Source organism: Aptenodytes patagonicus, chromosome W (assembly GCF_965638725.1).
Source record: "Aptenodytes patagonicus chromosome W, bAptPat1.pri.cur, whole genome shotgun sequence".
NCBI lineage: Eukaryota > Metazoa > Chordata > Aves > Sphenisciformes > Spheniscidae > Aptenodytes > Aptenodytes patagonicus.
The window spans coordinates 18,856,863-18,879,058 of NC_134981.1; the positions used below are offsets into that span (position 1 = coordinate 18,856,863).

Below are 22,196 nucleotides of genomic sequence, written 5' to 3' on the forward strand. Positions count from 1 at the left end.
CAAGGAAGTATTTTTAGCCATTTTTAAGATAAAAGAAGTTTCTGGTGGGGCTGAGAACGAGAAGCATCCACCCAAGAAGTAATGACTTAAACATTTGCAAGGCATTACAATGGAAGACAAGAATTTAAAATATCATTTGAAACAAAGCTGTTCTGTTACTTCAGCAGTGCTGAAGTAACCATTCACAAAATGGCTAAAATATTCTAGCTACGATAACATGCATGCTTTTCCCAAGTCTCCCCGTACCATCTCCCATCTCTTAATACATCTTTGACACTGACACACATCCTCCCTTTTTTTAAGCTAATTGTCTATGAGGTCTTGCTCTTTCTTTTCAAAGCCTGATGATGGTGGGAGAGTGGGAAATACAAGTAGAAAGAGGCTCTAAGACTTGAAAAAGATGGGTAGCGTAAAAAAATTCCACCTGCCAACAGCTTCTTATTTAAAATGAGCCAACTTAGCTCTGCTGTGTCTAGTAACTGCTTTTGGCCGATGGACAAAGAACTTTATAGATTGAAATAGAAAAAAAAAGAAAATCCCATCCGAGAATCAAAGGAAGCCAGTCAGGTCCTGTGCATTCCTCATAAGGAACTACATTAAGCAAACACAGCTGCCAAGCTGGTATCACTGTGAAAATAATTTTCACTGAGAATTGCATTGCTCACAGTGAATCCTCAGATGACAAGAACACACGCTGAGGCCAAAGGTTTCACCTGCTCAAAGAAAGTACAAATCCCTCATGTGAAACAAAAGCCTGAAGAGTCCCAACTCTCAAAATTATGCACTCAAGGGATATTTTGGGTCTCAAATTAATTCAGAAGATTTTATCTACACTATATGAATGACAGACATGTCCCTAGCACACATCAGGATTGCTCATATGGCAGATCTTAGGCTAGCACCAATTTTGGTGGAGGGATTAGTTACTTGGGGAGGAAAATACTTTCTTTCATCGTAAATTATTCTTAAAGACTTCTCAGAGGCTTGGGGAAAAGGCAACATATATTACACATTATTTGTATAAAAACCTCAGACTGATATAAAACTAGATACATATTTACAGTTTGTCAATAAGATAAAGTTAATTGATCAGTAAGTGGGTCAACTGATAAGGAAATGCTGCCTACTGATGTCTATTATACTGCATTGCTCATGTCCTCAACCCAGATTAAGAAGGCATTAATACAGCAGAATACATAGACTCTCTATACCTCACCTTCTATCCTCAATTTGGGGGCACAAAGATTTCAGTTCTATAAATGTACATTATCTACAAAAAACTATTTCTTATCCTGGTCTAAGAGGCACAGGCATTCAACAAAACTACACTCTACCAACTACTGTAAGACACCCCCCCCCAAACAACAACAACAAAAAAATCCACAATCCTCCACCTTTTTCTTAGCCAGACTGTTGTGACTTTAGCCAGGCAGATCTTTTAACATAAGAGGCAGTTTACAAACACTAGGAGACATACACCTTGGGCTGAAATCTTAAGAATATATCCTTTCATTGTTCTAATTGTCATAGCAATAGAAGATTAAATACGTGTGGTATTTTCTGGAGGCTAAGAGATTATTTTGTTTCCAAATAGCATATACTATTATTTGCCACTGGTATCCTTCACGTGATGAAAATCTGCCATTTGCAGTGCAAGAGAACACAGACAGACAGCACAATGAAAGAAGAAAACATCATGGTATAAGGAATGATCCTCATATTTGGAAGAAATCCAAATGGAAAAGTTTCCGATTGACAAAGCTGACAGAAGTTATATTAGAAACCTCTGCCTCATCTACTGGATTCTTGGTCTTCGGAAACCAAAAATACCTGGCTTGAACTGCAGAGAACAAAACGAGTGAATGAATTTACTGGGATACTAACAAAATCTGGCACTGACTATGGAAGCCTAAGTGCTGATAAACAGTATAAATTTGTGCCTGCATAAGCTTAACAACTGATAAAAAAAAAAAAGTGTGATCTATCATATTTTTAAACGTAATATGAACACTGCCTTCAACAGTATTGTTTAAATATGATCATGACAGAATACTATGTTTTTTGCTTCTCTCTCTGCAACAGCTAAAATATTACATGCATGTCTGTGCAAAGACAACACAGTATATCATCTCGGTTCCAAGCACTCCTTCTAAACAAGGAGAAATGTACTGACGATTTCTAATAAAACAACATTTTTTCCCCTAATATACTGGAACATCCTCTGTATTGGATAAGTGACGATACATTAATTTGTAAAATTTATTCTAATATTTTTAAGCTAATAGTTTGCTTTCTTCGACATTAGCATTGGACTGTTACTCAGGCTCTGGAACTGAATTCTATCCTACTGAATTAAGTTCAAAAATCAGTATTCCTGCTGCTGCAAGGGAAGTTTAAATCCTGCTGGGGAAAACCAAAAAAGTTTACTGTTAACTTCTTTTCTTTTTCTTACTAAATGCAAAGAAAATGCTATTTACAAGATACAGCAGTAATTCTATGAATACATTAGTAATTAAATGTTAGTTTCCAAACCAGTTAAAAATTCACAAGTTAAAACTATGAAGATCTGACAAACGAAGCTTCAGATTCTACACATTCCTTACATTAATGCCATATGTGAATAGTAGCTATTAACATGTAACTACTATCCAAGTAGTTAATGTTCAGCTGTGGTCATATGGGAAGAAACTTCCAAAGTTTGATCATGATCTCCTCAAAACCAAGAAAAAGTCTCTAAAAAAATCCATTTAACCTGTAAAGGACCAATGAATTGCAAACAGACTCATTTCTCATCATAGCCAATATTCTGTAAGAACATTCCACAGCTTGTGGGTTAATGAACAGTTACTGTTAACAGTAACAGTTAATGAACAGAACACCAAAAGCTTTTTACAGCTCCAACATGATTTGACATAACAGTTACGGATGCTGGATTCCTATGCCTCGGAGGGACACAATTTTATACAGAATACATTCAACCAATAGCAAAAAATAGGGTAGCAAGTAAAATACTAAACATAGCTTGTGTAAACTGTAAGAGACTAAGAGAGAGATGCATGATTTTAAAAGGGCACACCTATGTTTAAACAAAACTACAGAACTATGCATCAGCTATTTGCTAGAATAATTACATTGACTTAAAAAAAAAATCTTTACCTGATGTTATAAAAATTGCTGTAACACGAGCAAGAAGTGAACATTTCTCATAAGGAGCTTAAGAGACATCACAGCCTCAGCATCTCTGAAACCTCATTCCTGTTAGATAACTCAGAGGGGATAGGATGCTGGTAAAGAGGTCTTGCAAAATGAGGTGCTCCCTCAAACCAGGGATCATCCAAACCAATTAATAGTTTGGATTCTGACATGTATTTTTCCCCTAAGTCTACAGTTACAATTAATATCTTACCAAAAAAAATGCAGAGAGCAGGGAAAAGAAAGAGCACCATGACCTGCCATTTCTCATCTTACTTAAATTAGTGTTGAGATCAAATGTTTTCTGAAGGAGACAAGAAATGAAGTCGCACGCTGGTGCGGTCTATCTACCCTCATGACAGCCGACAGCCCTGCGTCCTTCCCCGGTTTCCCCCCGAGCTCAGATTTTCAGACCTGACCTCGCGACACAAGTTTATAAGGAACATGGCATTTTGCTCGTACATGAGGTCCAGTAAATGTATTATTACGCCAGTAAAGCATTACTTTTCCACGCAAATAACAGATCCAGCCTGTGCACTCTGCCAACCATCGCCTCTAAGTTCGTTACAGTTTGGAGCCGCAAGAACCGCGTCCTGCAGGCACCTCTCTATGCATCTGCCCCGCTCGCTCATATTTGAGGCAGCGCACGGGAACATGATAAAATATTTCAAGAGGAGAGCCACAGCAGCACAGCCCAGGGCGCGCTGCCTCCTCAGCGGTCTGGCCGGGGCGAAGCGGCATGAAGAAAGTGAAACCCGTTAAACACTCCGCTCTCCTCTCCCCTGGCGCATCCTAGCCCACGGGGAGAGGAACGGCGACCCCGCAGCGCTGCCCACGGCACGGCCCAGCGGGAGAAGCGGTCCCGGCGCAGCCAGGAAGGGCAGGGGCGGGAGTCGGCCCCGCGGCACAGAGCGGGGACGGGCAGGGGCACCCTACCTGGGATGGCCAGGTTGGTGAGCGGGGTGCGGTGCATGCTGCCGGGCAGAGCTACCATCCAGTCGGCGAACCGCAGCTCGTTCTTCCCTTGCGACGAAGCCATGGCCACCACCGTGCCCCTGCTGCTCTCCCGCCGCCGCTCGCTCCAGCCCGCCCGGCCCCACCCCGCGGAAGGGCGCGCACGCCCCGCCTCCCAGAGCCCCGCCGAGCCGAGCCCAGCCCGGGCGGTGCCCCCCGGCTGTCTCCCTGTGGTGCGGGGCTGGGGTCCTGTGAGACCTCTCTGGGCTGCTGGCCGCCCTGTTCCCTCTCAGCGGTACGCTGGTGGGGCTGAACGGCATCGACGTGTTTGGGAGGGTGAACCCGCCCTAAATAACACACGGGGTTTGGGGGGAAGGAGCAGGGTCATGGCCCAGGCCCTGGGCGGGAGCCACATCTGCACCGACCCCTCTCACCCGCCAACATGCACCTCTCCAGCTGGCCGGCTCAGCTGCATCGCCATCCCCCCAGGTCGGGTGGAGGCAGCCCACCCGAGAGCTCGGCCACTGCTACAGAGCTGGAGCCGATAAGGCATCTGCTCCTGGGATGGCGTTTAGGGGCATTGGCTGGCTTTTGTTCCTCTGCGTAGCCCTGTGACTTTGCAATAACCTCCCTGACCTTGGCGAGTAGTTGGTTAAATACCTTCTCCACTAGGACCTGGGCACAGCTAGGACACATCTCACAGCTGATTCCTGTGGCAGGCTTGTCCGCCTCTGATATAAATTTCTCCTTTTGCAATGGGTTACTCGCATTAAAAAACATTGCTCCTTACTTGAACATTCCTTGGAGATCTGTAATTTTTTTTATATAATATCCACCTATTTACAAGCTAAATCTGACCCTGCTTAGTTTATGACTGCACCCAGAGATGGCTTTTCTCCAGACAGCTTCTGTGGCCTACTTACCACCCCTTTTGTTAATATTGTGGATGCTTTGCCTCCACTTCAAAGGTTCTCATGTGCAGGATTTTTTTTTTTTTTAATTTTTTTCTTTTTTTTTTTTGCTTTTGGTTGCTTTAGTATGGTGGGCAAGGATTTAGTCACATATGAGCTACAGGGAACATCATCCTTAGAGATTAATTTGGAAATCAAGTGACAATAGGCTAGGTACGTGTTTATTTTCTATTTCTCAAAAGCTTTAAAAGTACCACAGGATTTTTGTGTCCAGTAAAGGAGTTCTATTCTTCTTCTATATTATTCAACCTCAGAGACAACAAAGATAATATCATGCTTGTCTGCAGTGTCAGAGATAAAATTAGTAATTTCACTGCAAATCAGAAAACAAACTAGATTAATATGAAGAATAGCTCTACACTCATCAAAAGGTTGTTTCACAACCACCTTTCAGATGTACTAAAGGCAGCTGCCTCACTGTGAAGTTAATTCAATAAGCAGAGGGAATGTAATTCATTTGGTATGTACTGTTTGATAATCAAAGATTATTTCTTGGCATCTAAACTGTGTGTGTGACAGAATGTTAAGCCTGAAAACATATTGTTAGTCCTCAAAGTTTTTCATCAAATCCAAGAAACATAACATACACGCATGCAAATGATTCTCCTAATTCAAGTAATGAAGATGAAAGCCATGGTATAAAGTTTTGTAATGTCAAGCTGTGGTCCGAGGAAGAGCTTACAAGAAATGGCTTTTCCCCCTTGTATTTGTGCAGGTTAGAAAGCTTGATGACTTTATAATTTCTTCTTCTTTCAAATTATTATTCCACAGAGTATCACCTGTGATGACAGCAGCAAAGCCTGTGAGCAAGCATTATCAGTGAAAAACAGTCCTGGTATATCCTCTACTGAATTCAGTCTTAGGAGCATGAAACTGTTTCTTTTATCTAGGTTACCATGGGCCTCCCATCTTTCACATCTGTGCTAACATCACTTCTCCTTCTGAAAAGGGATGATCAGCATTGCCTTAGGAGACTGCTCTACTGCAGTATGAATGTGTGGACCTCTGCCACAAGAAGAAGCTGCACTGAAGAGCTATTAAACCAAGCATCTTGTGTTGGCTATGGAGGAATATTTCATTGTGCTCTTTCACAACATGAGCTACAGAGCAACAGAAAGAAGCATGGATTGCTGCACGCTGTCTGCTTGCAGTTTTCCTGGTCTGACTGATGCTGCAACTGAGAGAAACCATGTTCTCCCTCTCAGTTGGCCATTGCTATTCAAATTGTAAATAATATCCTGAGCAACAAACAACTTCAGAGATCAAAATCTGATACATCTTATTGGATCTGAAAGGATTCAAACTTTGCTCTATTTTCAGAATTAAGTCAATATGTAAATGAAAATGGCCACTGTACAGATGGGGGAGAAAAAAGAGATGACTAAGGGTTTTATTTGAAAATGCCAAAAAGGAACATTTCTTAAATGTAATATTTCATTGGGGGGGGGGGACGACACGATACCAGAATTATTTGAAAAATTCAACCTTATTCCACATTTGCATTCAGATCTTCCAAAATTCAATGTGGGGGAAAAACCTCACCCAAATATGGTTATAAAATTGCTGCCAAAAGCAACATACTGCATTCTTAACGCAAAGCTCTTCAGCAGCATTTATTAATAAGCAGAAAATAGTATAAAATCTATAAATCTATGCAGTAACTGCCAACAAATGCACATATCTTATCTACCTGGACACAATAATGGAATTTGATCTGTGTGTTTATTCTGAAAAGGACAGAATAATGTTTTTACAAATAATCATGAGATGGTTCAAAGTAGCAAACACAGCGCAGCTGGAACATATGCCCCGACTCCTTTAGTATGGATTACATACTTTTAAGTTACTGAAATATTAATGCAGCGAGATTGAAGAGAATTCTGTAAATTCTACTAATTGTGTTGCATCCTTTAATTGCTCATCTATTTATTTTAACAGCATCACATGAGGAGCAGTTCCGAGTATACTTGATGTTTACTTTCAGAGCAGTTAACTCAATATATGAGCTCAGTTTCTGTGTAGATTAACACATATTCCAAGCCTGTGTCTTCCTGCAGTGTATTTTTGTAATAAGTAGTAGGATTTAAAAATGAGATGCCACACTTGGAAGACTAAATACCACCTTTGAAGATAATTTTAAGGGTCCATTTCTTTTGCAATAGTTAAAAGTTATGCAAAGAAGGAAAAAAGTATTCATGGAGCAGATGTGATTACACACTTGTGGCTCATATGAAAATCTCAGTTGCCATTTGGAAAAAACAACATTGCCAGGTATTCCGGCCCAATTATTTAATGACATTTCAAGTTAGTTATAATCTCAATATTTGCTGTAGACAAAGGCATCTGTCCTGGTTTCAGCTGGGATAGAGTTAATTTTCTTCCTAGTAGCTGGTATAGTGCTGTGTTTTGGATTTAGCATGAGAATAATGTGGATAACACACCGATGTTTTAGTTGTTGCTAGGTAGTGCTTACACTAGTCAAGGACTTTTCAGCTTCCCATGCTCTGCCAGGTGCACAAGAAGCTGGGAGGGGGCACAGCCAGGACAGCTGACCCAAACTGGCCAAAGGGATATTCCATACCATATGATGTGACATCATGCTCAGTATATAAACTGGGGGGAGTTGGCCAGGGGGTGGCGACTGCTGCTCAGGGACTGGCTGGGTGTCGGTTGGCGAGCGGTTGCATCACTTGTTTTTCCTGAGTTTTGTTCCTCTCTTTCTCTCTCGTTTTCCTTTTCATTACAATTTATTATTATTATATTTTAATTATTAAACTGTTCTTATCTCAACCCACGAGTTTTCTCACTTTTACTCTTCGGATTCTCTCCCCCATCCCACCGGGGGGGAGGGTGAGCGAGCGGCTGTGTGGTGCTTGGTTGCCGACTGGAGTTAAACCACAACAGCATCCTAAGAGTTCAAAGACTCAAGTCATTCAGAGCTCAACCAAACATATCCAGAATCCATTTGAACTTTTTATTTTTCCAAACAGCTTCAAGGAAGCACATTATGAGCCAGAGAAGAAGAAAAAGTTTTTTCACTGGCTATTTTACTGATGCATCAAGTTTTAAGAACCTGGTAGTTTCTCGATTGTGCTACTTCATGTTCTAAAGAACACTCAGAAAGATGTTTAACAGAGAAGAAAAATCCCTGAACAACAAGGTGAGTGTTTAACAGTAAAATCTATCAACAAAGTAGTATTTCAGTACAGAGAAGTGCTCTTCAGACTCACCAGAAAGGGAGATCCCTAGTCCAATGGAGCCTATAAAAACATATGTGGAGGATATACAAACAGCTGCAAGTACAGTCACATAAGCACTTCTGAATCATATTCAGCTTCTTATAAAACCTTCTGTGTCAGTGTTTTACCATTTCAGGTAAAGTTTATCCCTGTTTCTTCTAGTTAACAGTCACTTGGGGAAGCTGTCATAAAAATGGCTCAACCTTTCTCAAAAATGAGGCATGTTTTCTTTGCAGGGTGTAGTGTCACAGGCACTGTGTCATTCATCTCATAGAAGGGGACAGTGTTCCCAATAGACCTTCCTGGCACAGGCACATCCAATGCAGAGAACATGGCCACTGATCCCCATTATAAATTTTTTCCACTCTGCAACCCTTCCTTTTTTTTTAAGAAAAAACAAAAAAGCTCTTGTGTCTTGGCATTAAATTTCAGGTTTCTTACCAAGTTGTCAAGAACATATTCACACATATATGCCTTTAAGCTTAAAATTGGCCATGATTTATCAAAGTCAGAATGGTATAAATAATGCATGTCTTGCACAGATGGCATTTTTTGTAATATAACAACTAATGGCCTGTCAACACAGTATTCCATGTACACAACCTCTACAATGGTCTACAGTCTCTTCCCTCAAGAAATTCTATATGATAAATGAAGGACTGTTAGGAGGCAAATTCACTCTAATGGTGTCCTGACATCTTTGATATAGTGTGTGATGGTGTGCAGAGAGAGAAGCCATGCATCTTTAAGGTGTGTAAAGGTAGTTAAGGATTCAAATTCTGCAGTGTCAGGCTTTGCTGATGAGCCAAAATGAAAAAATTGTTTACCCATGTCATGGTTTAACCCAGCAGGCAGCTAAACACCACACAGCCGTTTGCTCACTCCCCCCTCCACACCCAGTGGGATGGGGGAAGAGAATCAGGGAAAAAAAAAAAGAGTAAAATTCATGGGTTGAGATAAAGACAGTTTAATAGGACAGAAAAGGAAAGGAAAATAATAATAATAATAATAATGATAAAAGAATATACAAAATAAGTGATGCACAATGCAATTGCTCACCACCCGTCGACCGATGCCCAGCCAGTTCCGAGCAGCGGTCGCCACCCCCAGGCCAACTCCCCCCTGTTTATATACTGAGCATGACGTCATATGGTATGGCCTAGCCCTTTGGCCAGTTCGGGTCAGCTGTCCTGGCTGTGCCCCCTCCCAGCTTCTTGTGCACCTCCAGCCTTCTCAGTTGGTAGAGCATGGGAAGCTGAAAAGTCCTTGACTAGTGTAAGCATTACCTAGCAACAACTAAAACATCGGTGTGTTATCAACTTTGTTCTCATCCTAAATCCAAAACACAGCACTGTACCAGCTACTAGGAAGAAAATTAACTCTATCCCAGCCAAAACCAGGACAATCCAATACCTGAAGCCTGGTGCATAAATAAAAACTTAAATTATCTAGATCATTCAGATAGATTTGTCCACATCCAGTAAGGAAATCCGAGGAAAGATGTTCAATGCTCATGGTAAGAAACCACATTTAAAAAAACAAAACCAATGGAAAAACCTGCATTCAGAAAAACAAACAAAAAACCCCCCAAACAAACAAAAACCAAACAAGCCAATCCCATAAGATCTCATTAGGCTTTAGTGCCAGATTTTCTTTCAAGATACAAAAGCTTCTCCTTCAATGTGTTTCTAAATATTTTAGGATTATGCCCAAGTTCTGACTCTAACCCACAGTAGCATGGAAGAAACACATCTGCTGGAGTTTCTTTAAAAGGAATTAGAAAAGCAGTGTTACCAACACACACATTCAGCACAGTCAGCACACCTTACCCGCCAGAAACTTACCTTTCTGTGATCGTTTCTCTGAGACCACTAGCAACCCCTTTCACCACTGTACTAGCCTTTGGCGTCAACACTACTTGAGATATAAAAAAGGAGCCCTTCTTTCTTCTTTCAGTGATTGATGCCTGGAGGAATTGAATCAGTTTTTCCGGATCTGTTGTGTTTGCCCAAGGAGCTGGCATCATCTGACCTGGCCAAAGAAATGGTACCTCGAGAGCCACTGGACTGTGATAGAACACCAGCACTTGGTGTTCCTTTTCCCACAAGTACTGGAGACTTACTTCATGGGCAAATATAGCAGGACACATTTTGTTTCCGTACATGTCTCTGAGCATTTGGACAAGCTTTTCATGATGGTATTTCTGCATCCCGTAGAAGTGATTGAAGTCCAAGAAGACCACTTCTTTTGGGTGGTCAGCGAGAAATGCATTGATCTCTTCCAGACCCTCCTTGACGTTGGCACTGAATAAACCATGAGCAAAGTAGAGTTCATTGTCTGGATCTCTGGGCTTGGTGGAAATTCTAAGATCAAAATACCGTATACCTGCCCCCAGCTGGCTGGTGAAGTTCATGGTCTGTGTAGCCAACCACTTCCTCATCAGCTTTTTAGCCACAGTCCCAAAAACAGACACAAAATTCTGGACTGCCTCTGGCTGTTCAGGCCCAACTGGAGAGGCTTCATCGATGTAGAAGCTAAATGAGTCATGAGACCCTAAAAACACAACAAAGGAAAACAATCAATATTGTATTCATATATTAAAAGTCATTAATGATTCTTTCTTAATAAACATAGTTTTCTGACCTGTACCAACACTCGCCAACAGACTCCTCCCCTGTCCTTTTTCTCAATACACTACATTTGTCTGGCAGCATTTACCCCACCAGCACCTCACAAGAACTTGAAGGAAAGGCAGTGCCTGTTTCATTGCTTGTCTGGGCACTCCCTCAACCCTTTTAGCTCTTGCTTACACCTTTAAGCTCACTGAAGTCAGCGGGCTCTGAATGTCAAAACAAGCCTGGTATAACTCCAGCAAAGTCAGTCACATAATAAATCCCTAGAGCCAACAAGAAGAGGAGAGTCTGGCCCCGCACACTGAATCATGCACCATCTAGTTTGCAGAACCAAAGAATAAAACAAACCATCGAAACAACACCCCCCCCCCATCTTTAGAGCCAGATAAAATAGGAGATGAAAAATGCCAAGGACATGTAACCTTTCTGACCTTTTCTTTATTTCAAGTTTCATCTGGTCATCAACAAGGCTACTAAATGCTGTTTTCCTTCTTAAATATACCTCTAAAATTCTTTGCTTTCCTTTGCTACATAAGTACAACAGATAGAGCCAAGGATAGCATTGCATGCTACTGCTAAAATACAGAAACTCTACTGCATGCTCTTGACAAGAACAGGACATACTACTTAACACGCCTATGTACAGAAATTATCATTTTTCACAACATAACATAGTTGCATACAAATATCTAAGACACTTTGCTATGTAAAATTCTCTTTGTTTCAAGGTAAGCCCATTTAAAAAAAAACCACACAAAACCCCCCAACAAATTATTTTGCTCAGCATTTAGATGTTTACATGAAAGCAGCTGATAAAGCTAAGGACATCTGCAAACACATGATAATTCTTCTGTAAGAGACTTTGTCTTGCTTTATGGAGAGATGAGCTGACCCTAGGAGATGCCCTTGTCTACCACTAGCCTTCTGAATACCTGGTGGTAAAATCTAGCAGTTTATACAGAAATACTGTCCGGCTGCAGGCAGAGCTGCACTCCCGCTGTCCCAGCTGGAGGGGATGCTTCTGGTCAGACTCACTGCAGCAAACAGGTCTGCTCCTCAGCCTATGTCACACCGCTTGCAAAACTCCTTCAAGGTCAGCAGGACTTGTATCTCTGAAATGGACTGTAGCGCTAGGCCCTCAGAGATCCAACTCCTAGCATCAAAATGAGTTCAGAGAACAAGTCATGCCTTCTGCTACTGATGCTTTTGGAGGTGCTTTTCAAAATTACTTTCCAAAGCATGCATGCTGTGGCAAATAAGTATCACGTTAATGAAATCCTGCTAGTCAGTCCTTTCTGATGGCGATGTGTCCTGGTTTCGGCAGGGATAGAGTTAATTTCCTTCCTAGTAGCTGGTACAATGCTGTGTTTTGGATTTAGGATGAGAACAAAGTTGATAATGCACCGATGTTTTAGTTGTTGCTAGGTAATGCTTACACTAGCCAAAGACTTTTTAGTTTCCCATGCTCTACTGACTGAGAAGGCTGGAGGTACACAAGAAGCTAGGAGGGGGGCACAGCCAAACTGGCCAAAGGGACATTCCATACCATGTGACGTCATGCTCAATACATAAACTGGGGAAAGCTGGCCAGGGGGGCCGCTGCTCGGGGACTGGCTGGGCATCGGTCAGTGGGTGGTGAGCAATTACACTGTGCATCACTTGCTTTGTGTATTATTATTATTATTATTACATTATTATTATTATTTTATTTCAATTATTAAACTGTTTTTATCTCAACCCACGAGTTTTTCTCACTTGTGCTCTTCCAATTCTCTCCCCCATCCCACCGGGGGTGGGGGGAGTGAGCGAGCGGCTGCGTGGTGCTTAGTTGCAGACTGAGGTTAAATCACGACAGTCCTTTTTGGTGCCCAACGTGGGGCTCGAAGGGTTTGAGATAATAACAGATTAACCGGAGTGTATTAAGGAACTTATATCTGTTAGTAGTTGTGGGTCACAATGTTGGTTTCTCTGTTCTCGATATTGATTTGTATAATCTGCATCGTGCTCCTTTTTCTGCTGTACATGTTAAAGATTGGTGTTGGTTTCTGCAGTTGGCTGTGGTCTGCAGTGAATAGTGATGTCTCGCTTGTAAGGTTTGTTTTTAGAACATTGACCTTGACGTTAGTGTGGTATGTAGGTTTCGCAATGAAGCCATTACTGTACCACGGAGACCATTTCGTGGAGACAACTACCAATTACAGTGACTTTTATGAGAGTTTTTTTACGGAGGAAATACAGAATGGCAGTGTCACTACCTTCTTCTATGATGTTTCCTCCTTCATTACAGTAACTTTTCAGTATTTTGAACAGCCTTGGGTAGTTAAGATACTTCTACTGGTACTTCTTGGGAATATTGTTTCGGTTTTGTCTAAAGTTGGTAAGTAATTTAAGAATATCATCCAGAGATCTGCCCCAAGGCTGAATAGTTATGAGTGGCAGGGTGTGTGGGACAAGATGGTGTCGTGGTTTAACTTCAGTCGGCAACTAAGCACCACGCAGCCGCTCGCTCACTCCCCCCACCCCCGGTGGGATGGGGGAGAGAATTGGAAGAGCACAAGTGAGAAAAACTCGTGGGTTGAGATAAAAACAGTTTAATAATTGAAATAAAATGATAATAATAATAATATGATAATAATAATAATAATACACAAAGCAAGTGATGCACAGTACAATTGCTCACCACCCGCCGACCGATGCCCAGCCAGTCCCCGAGCAGCGGCCCCCCCGGCCAGCTTTCCCCAGTTTATGTACTGAGCATGACGTCACATGGTATGGAATGTCCCTTTGGCCAGTTTGGCTGTGCCCCCTCCCAGCTTCTTGTGCACCTTCAGCCTTCTCAGTCGGTAGAACATGGGAAGCTGAAAAGTCCTTGGCTAGTGTAAGCATTACCTAGCAACAACTAAAACATCGGTGCGTTATCAACTTTGTTCTCATCCTAAATCCAAAACACTGTACCAGCTACTAGAAAAGAAATTAACTCTATCCCTGCCGAAACCAGGACAATATCCACCCCTTATTCTATACCATCTGCGTCATGCTCGTGTCTCATATTTTCCAGTACATTTTCATTAATCACCACCCCCCTTTTTTCTATATATATATACACACTGTCGTAATAATCTTCCAGGGCAGGAAAAATGGAGATGGTATGTGGTGTTGGATTCTTTCACGTTGAAGTCAGTTCTGGTACCATCATCACTGTGCTTTGCTTGGTTTCACTGAAGTAATTCTTCATTAGTCTGGGTGATTCTTATTGTAATAACATTAGTATGGCATATATTATTAGTAGGATTAGTATATCTGTGTATTATTAGTATAACTATTATAACTATTATAACTATAATTAGTACTTAACATCACATAATTCAGATCATTGGCTATTCTCACCCAAAATCAAATCCCCTTGAGGTACACATCGGACTTCCCCATCCTTCCGTATTATCCACCAAGTGCACCCAGGTCCTTGAGCAAAAGCAATCCCATGGATGGGCTGGCCTTTGCCCGAGGCAGGAATAACCCAGACTGTCTTCCCCAACATATTTTTTATGTGCACTACAGGAACTTTATTCCCATCTACAGTACGTAAAAGTTCTGACTGGGCAGGGCCTGCTCGATTGGCAGATCCCCGAGTGTTGACTAACCAGGTGGCCTTTGCTAAATGCGTATCCCAATGTTTGAATGTCCCAGCACCCATTGCTCTCAGCGTAGTCTTTAACAGTCCATTGTATCGTTCAATTTTCCCAGAGGCTGGTGCATGATAGGGGATGTGATACACCCACTCAATGCCGTGCTCTTTGGCCCAGGGGTCTATGAGGTTGTTTCGGAAATGAGTCCCATTGTCTGACTCAATTCTTTCTGGGGTGCCATGTCGCCATAGGACTTGCTTTTCAAGGCCCAGGATAGTGTTCCGGGCGGTGGCATGGGGCACGGGATATGTTTCCAGCCATCCGGTGGTTGCCTCCACCATTGTAAGCACGTGGCACTTGCCTTGGCGGGTTTTTGGGAGTGTGATATAATCGATCTGCCAGGCCTCCCCATATTTATATTTCAACCATCGTCCTCCATACCAAAAAGGCTTTAACTGCTTGGCTTGTTTGATTGCAGCGCATGTTTCGCATTCATGGATAACCTGGGCTATAGTGTCCATGGTCAAGTCCACCCCTCGATCACGAGCCCATCTATATGTTGCATCTCTTCCTTGGTGGCCTGAGGTGTCATGGGCCCACCGAGCTATAAATAATTCACCCTTATGTTGCCAGTCCAGATCCACCTGAGCCACTTCAATCTTAGCAGCCTGATCCACCTGCTGGTTGTTTTGATGTTCTTCAGTGGCCCGACTCTTGGGTACGTGAGCATCTACGTGACGGACTTTTACAACCAGGTTCTCCACCCGGGCAGCAATATCTTGCCACAATGCGGCAGCCCAGATGGGTTTGCCTCTGCGCTGCCAGTTGCTCTGCTTCCATTGCTGCAACCACCCCCACAGGGCATTTGCCACCATCCATGAGTCAGTCTAGAGATAGAGCACTGGCCACTTTTCTCGGTCAGCAATGTCTAAAGCCAGCTGGATGGCCTTTACTTCTGCAAATGGGCTCGATTCCCCTTCTCCTTCAGCAGTTTCTACAACTTGTCGCATAGGACTCCATACAGCAGCTTTCCACCTCCGATGTTTTCCCACAAGACGACAGGACCCATCAGTGAACAGGGCATATTGCTTCTCATTTTCTGGTAGTTCATTATACATTGGGGCCTCTTCAGCACGCGTCACCTCCTCCTCTGGCGATATTCCAAAATCTTTGCCCTCTGGCCAGTCCATAATCACTTCCAGGATTCCTGGGCGACTGGGGTTTCCTATTCGAGCCCGTTGTGTGATTAGTGCGACCCACTTACTCCATGTAGCATCAGTTGCATGATGTGTACAGGGGACCCTCCCTCTGAACATCCAGCCCAGCACCGGCAGTCGGGGTGCCAGGAGGAGCTGTGCTTCAGTGCCGATCACTTCTGAAGCAGCTCGAACCCCTTCATATGCTGCTAATATCTCTTTTTCAGTTGGAGTATAGCGGGCCTCGGATCCTCTGTATCCCCGACTCCAAAACCCTAGGGGTCGACCTCGAGTCTCCCCTGGTGCTTTCTGCCAGAGGCTCCAGGTAGGGCCATTCTCCCCGGCTGCGGTATAGAGCACATTTTTTACCTCTTGCCCTGCCCGGACTGGCTCCAGGGCTACTGCATGAACTATCTCCTCTTTAATTCGTTCAAAAGCTTGTCGTTGCTCAGGGCCCCATTTGAAATCATTCTTCTTCCGGGTCACTTGATAGAGAGGGTTTACAATCAGACTGTAATTTGGAATGTGCATTCTCCAAAAACCCACGACGCCCAAGAAAGCTTGTGTTTCCTTTTTGCTAGTTGGTGGAGACATGGCTGTTATTTTGTTGATCACATCCATTGGGATCTGACGACGTCCATCTTGCCATTTTATTCCTAAAAATTGGATCTCCTGTGCAGGTCCCTTGACCTTACTTTGTTTTATGGCAAAACCGGCCTTCAGCAGGATTTGGACTATTTCCTTCCCTTTTTCAAAAACTTCTCCTGCTGTGTTGCCCCACACGATGATATCATCAATGTATTGCAGGTGCTCTGGAGCTCCACCCTGTTCTAGTGCAGTCTGGATTAGTCCATGGCAAATGGTAGGGCTGTGTTTCCACCCCTGGGGCAGTCGGTTCCAGGTGTACTGGACGCCCCTCCAAGTGAAAGCAAACTGTGGCCTGCACTCCGCTGCCAAAGGGATTGAGAAAAACGCATTAGCAATATCAACTGTGGCATACCACTTGGCTGCCTTTGACTCCAGTTCGTATTGAAGTTCTAGCATGTCTGGCACAGCAGCACTCAGCGGTGGCGTGACTTCATTTAGGCCACGATAGTCTACTGTTAGTCTCCACTCTCCATTAGACTTCCGCACTGGCCATATGGGACTGTTAAAGGGTGAGCGGGTCTTGCTGATCACTCCTTGGCTCTCCAGTCGACGAATCAGCTTATGGATGGGAATCAAGGTGTCTCGGTTGGTGCGATATTGCCGCCGGTGCACTGTGGTGGTAGCAATTGGCACTTGTTGGTCTTCGACCTTCAGCAACCCCACAACAGAGGGGTCCTCCGAAAGACCAGGCAAGGTGGACAGCTGTTTAATTTCCTCCATCTCCAAGGCAGCTATACCAAAAGCCCACCGGTACCCTTTTGGGTCCTTGAAATACCCTCTCCTGAGGTAGTCTATGCCAAGGATGCACGGAGCATCTGGGCCAGTCACAATGGGGTGCTTCTGCCACCCGTTCCCAGTTAAACTCACTTCGGCTTCCAATACAGTTAGCTGTTGGGATCCCCCCGTCACCCCAGAAATACAGATGGGTTCTGCCCCTATATAGCTTGATGGCATTAGGGTACACTGTGCACCGGTGTCTACCAGAGCCTTATACTTCTGTGGGTCTGACGTGCCAGGCCACCGAATCCACACAGTCCAGTAAACCCGGTTGCCCCTTTCCTCCCCCTGGCTGGAGGCAGGGCCCCTCTAATCCTCATCACAGTACTCATTTCTCATTTCTTGTACGTACGGGTCAGAAGTTTCTTCATTAAGGTCAAGAGTAAGATCAGCCCTTCTACTCTGTCTGGGGAACTGCCCGCTGGAAACTGGAGCAGCAATTTTCCTGGAAGAACCTCTTTCTGTGATTGTTTTCCCTTGCAATTCGCGTACCCGTGCCCCTAGGGCTGCCGTAGGTTTCCCATCCCACTTCCTCATGTCCTCTCCGTGGTCACGCAGATAAAACCATAGGGTGCCCCGTGGTGTGTACCCTTTATATTCTCTCTCTTGAGCAAAAGAACGCTTTCTTCTAATAGCCGAGATACTGGTCCGTACAGGTGAGGAGTAGGACCTATCCTCTCTGAGTTGCTGGATCTCCCGGGACAGTTTTTCGGACAGTTTCTCCACAGCCGAGACGATGGAGGAAGAAAGACTTTCCTCGTATTGCCGGAGTTGACTAGCCAATTCATCCACTGTTTGTTCCTCTCCATCTTTCCAGGTTATCACTGCCAATGAATTGGCGTATGACGATGGTGAGCTCCTTATAAACTTCCGCCACATGGGTCGTGTGCACTTGACTTCGTCTGGATCTTTGGATAGTTGTTCATTGTTCAGGTCATCATAAATCACCTCCAGCACAGCTAATTCTCTCAGAAACTGGATACCCTTCTCCATGGTGGCCCACTTGCCTGGGTGACATATGACATCTTCCTTAAAGGGATACCTTTCCTTCACGCTTGACAAGAGTCGCCTCCAAAGGCTGAGGATACGTGTCCCTTTTTCAATTGCTTTATCAATGCCCCCTTCCCTAGAAAGGGATCCCAGCTGCTTGGCTTCCCTACCCTCTAGTTCCAGGCTACTGGCCCCATTATCCCAGCATCGGAGCAGCCAGGTGACAATATGCTCACCTGGACGACGGCTGAAATCTTTTCGTATATCTCGCAGCTCACTCAGGGATAGAGATCGGGTGGTCACTGCCTCGTTTATGAGTTCTTCCTCTTCCTCCTCCCCGATCAGCGGCCGGCTCTCCTCCTCCCGTTCTCGTGATGGCCCTTCTCCAGGGTAGTCGTACAGTTCTTCCTCCGGTTCCCTTTTAGAAGAAGCTTCTTCCTCCCTTACTAAACGAGCCGACTTCCACTTCCAAGATTTCTTCTTGTGTACAGGGGCGACTGATACCGGCACAGGCTGGTTCTTTGGTTCAGCCACAGGGCCTGTTGCCGGGGTTGGAGTGGTCGCAGTGCATGTCGCCGGGGTTGGAGTGGCCGCAGTGCAAGTGCATGTCACCGGAGTCCGAGTAGCCGCAGGGCCTGTTGCCGGGGTTGGAGTGACCGCAGTGCAAGTGCATGTCACCGGAGTCTGAGTGGCCGCAGGGCCTGTTGCCGGGGTTGGAGTGGCCGCAGTGCAAGTGCATGTCACCGGAGTCTGAGTGGCCGCAGGGCCTGTCGCCGGGGTTGGAGTGGCCGCAGTGCATGTCGCCGGGGTTGGAGTGACCGCTGTGCAAGTGCATGTCACCGGAGTACGAGTAGCCACAGGGCCTGTTGCCGGGGTTGGAGTAGCCACAGTGCAAGTGCATGTCACCGGAGTCTGAGTGGCCGCAGGGCATGTTGCCGGGGTTGGAGTGACCGCTGTGCAAGTGCATGTCACCGGAGTCTGAGTGGCCGCAGGGCCTGTTGCCGGGGTTGGAGTGGCCACAGTGCAAGTGCATGTCACTGGAGTCTGAGTGGCCGCAGGGCCTGTCGCCGTGGTCTGAGTGGCTGCAGTGCATGTCGGCGGGATTGGAGTGGCCGCAGTGCATGTCGCTGGGGTCTGAGTGGCTGCAGTGCATGTCGCCGGGGTCTGAGTGGCTGCAGTGCATGTCGCTGGGGTTGGAGTGGCCGTAGTGCGTGTTGCCCGGGTTTGAGTGGCCGCAGGGCCTGTTGCCGGTGTCTGAGTGGCTGCAGGGCCTGTTGCCGGGGTCTGAGTGGCTGCATGGCATGTCGCTGGGGTCGGAGTGGCCGCAGGGCGCGTTGCCCGGGTCTGAGTGGCCGCAGTGCGTGTTGTTTTACTGTCAGAGCCAGAGACCTTCTCTTCCCTTTGAGGGTACTGAATGGTGTTGAACAGGGCTCGGTAGGCATGGGCCAGGCCCCAGCACGTTGCAATGATCTGCATCTCTCTGGAGTTGCCAGGGTGACAGCATACTTTGTCCAAATATTCTACTAACTTTTCAGGATTCTGCACTTGCTCAGGGGTGAAGTTCCAAAACACTGGGGGTGCCCATTGGCCTAGGTACTTGCCCATCTTGTCCCACACACCCTGCCATTCATAACTATTCAGCCTTGGGGCAGATCTCTGGATGATATTCTTAAATTGCTTACCAACTTTAGACAAAACCGAAACAGTATTCCCAAGAAGTATTAATAGAAGTATCTTAACTGCCCAAGGATGTTCAAAATACTGAAAAATTACTGTAATGAAGGAGGAAACATTATAGAAGAAGGTAGTGACCCTGCCATTCTGTATTTCCTCCGTAAAAAACCTCTCAGAAAAGTTACTGCAATTGCTAGTTGTCTCCACGAAATGGTCTCCGTGGTACAGTAACGGCTTCATTGCGAAGTTTACATACCACACTAACGTCAAGGTCAATGTTCTAAAAACAAACCTCACAAGCGAGACATTACTATTCACTGCAGACCACAGCAAACTGCAAAACCCAACACCAATCTTTAACATGTACAGCAGGAAAAAGAGCGCGATGCAGATTATACAAATCAATATCGAGAACAGAGAAACCAACATTGTGACCCACAACTACTAACAGATATAAGTTCTTTAATACACTCCGGTTAATCTGTTATTATCTCAAACCCTTCGAGCCCCACGTTGGGCGCCAAAAAGGACTGTCGTGGTTTAACTTCAGTCGGCAAATAAGCACCACGCAGCTGCTCGCTCACTCCCCCCCACCCGGTGGGATGGGGGAGAGAATTGGAAGAGCACAAGTGAGAAAAACTCGTGGGTTGAGATAAAAACAGTTTAATAATTGAAATAAAATGATAATAATAATAATATGATAATAATAATAATACTACACAAAGCAAGTGATGCACAGTACAATTGCTCACCACCCGCCGACCGATGCCCAGCCAGTCCCCGAGCAGCGGCCCCCCCGGCCAGCTTTCCCCAGTTTATGTACTGAGCATGACGTCACATGGTATGGAATGTCCCTTTGGCCAGTTTGGCTGTGCCCCCTCCCAGCTTCTTGTGCACCTTCAGCCTTCTCAGTCGGTAGAACATGGGAAGCTGAAAAGTCCTTGGCTAGTGTAAGCATTACCTAGCAACAACTAAAACATCGGTGCGTTATCAACTTTGTTCTCATCCTAAATCCAAAACACTGTACCAGCTACTAGAAAAGAAATTAACTCTATCCCTGCCGAAACCAGGACAGATGGGCAAGTACCTAGGCCAATGGGCACCCCCAGTGTTTTGGAACTTCACCCCTGAGGAAGTGCGGAATCCTGAAGAGTTAGTAGAATATTTGGAAAAAGTATGCTGTCACCCTGGCAACTCCAGAGAGATGCAGATCATTGCAACGTGCTGGGGCCTGGCCCATGCCTACCGAGCCCTGTTCAACACCATTCAGTGCCCTCAAAGGGAAGAGAAGGTCTCTGGCTCTGACAGTAAAACGACACGCACTGCGGCCACTCAGACCCGGGCGACACGCACTACGGCCACTCCAACCCCAGCGACACGCCATGCGGCCACTCAGACCCCGGAGACATGCACTGCGGCTACTCAGACCCCAGCGACAGGCCCTGCAGCCACTCAGACCCTGGTGACATGCTCTGTGGCTACTCAGACCCCAGCGACAGGCCCCGCGGCCACTCAGACCCCGGTGACATGCACTGCGGCCACTCAGACTCCAGCAACAGGCCCTGCGGCCACTCAGACCCCAGCGACAGGCCCCGCGGCCACTCAGACCCCGGTGACATGCACTGCGGCCACTCAGACTCCAGCAACAGGCCCTGCGGCCACTTTGACCCTGGCGACAGGCCCTGCGGCCACTCAGACCCCGGCAACAGGCCCTGCGGCCACTCAGACCCCAGCGACACGCCCTGTGGCTGAACCAAAGAACCAGCCTGTGCCGGTATCAGTCGCCCCTGTACACAAGAAGAAATCTTGGAAGCGGAAGTCGGCTCGTTTAGTAAGGGAGGAAGAAACTTCTTCTAGAAGGGAGCCAGAGGAAGAAGTGTACGAGGCAGACTACCCTGGAGAAGGGCCATCATGAGAAGAGGAGGAGGAGGGCTGCTGCTGCTTGGGGAGGAGGAAGAGGAAGAACTCATAAACGAGGCAGTGACCACCCGATCTCTATCCCTGAGTGAGCTGCGAGATATACGAAAAGATTTCAGCCGTCGTCCAGGAGAGCATATTGTCACCTGGCTGCTCCGATGCTGGGATAATGGGGCCAGTAGCCTAGAATTAGAGGGTAAAGAAGCCAAGCAGCTGGGATCCCTTTCCAGGGAAGGGGGCATTGACAAAGCAATTGGAAAAGGGACACGAGTCCTCAGCCTTTGGAGGCGACTCTTGTCAAGCGTGAAGGAAAGGTATCCCTTTAAGGAAGATGTCATATGTCACCCAGGCAAGTGGGCCACCATGGAGAAGGGTATCC

General features: G+C 45.4%; 1 protein-coding gene across 1 annotated transcript in view; it reads right to left on the minus strand.

Moving 5' to 3' along the window:
* Positions 1-22,196, minus strand: part of LOC143172083 (PI-PLC X domain-containing protein 3-like) — a 161,940-nt gene that overhangs the window by 40,308 nt on the left and 99,436 nt on the right. The window contains exon 2 of the mRNA XM_076361326.1: positions 10,201-10,909. Coding sequence (XP_076217441.1) covers positions 10,201-10,909 — 709 coding nt within the window. The remainder of the gene's footprint in view (positions 1-10,200; positions 10,910-22,196) is intronic.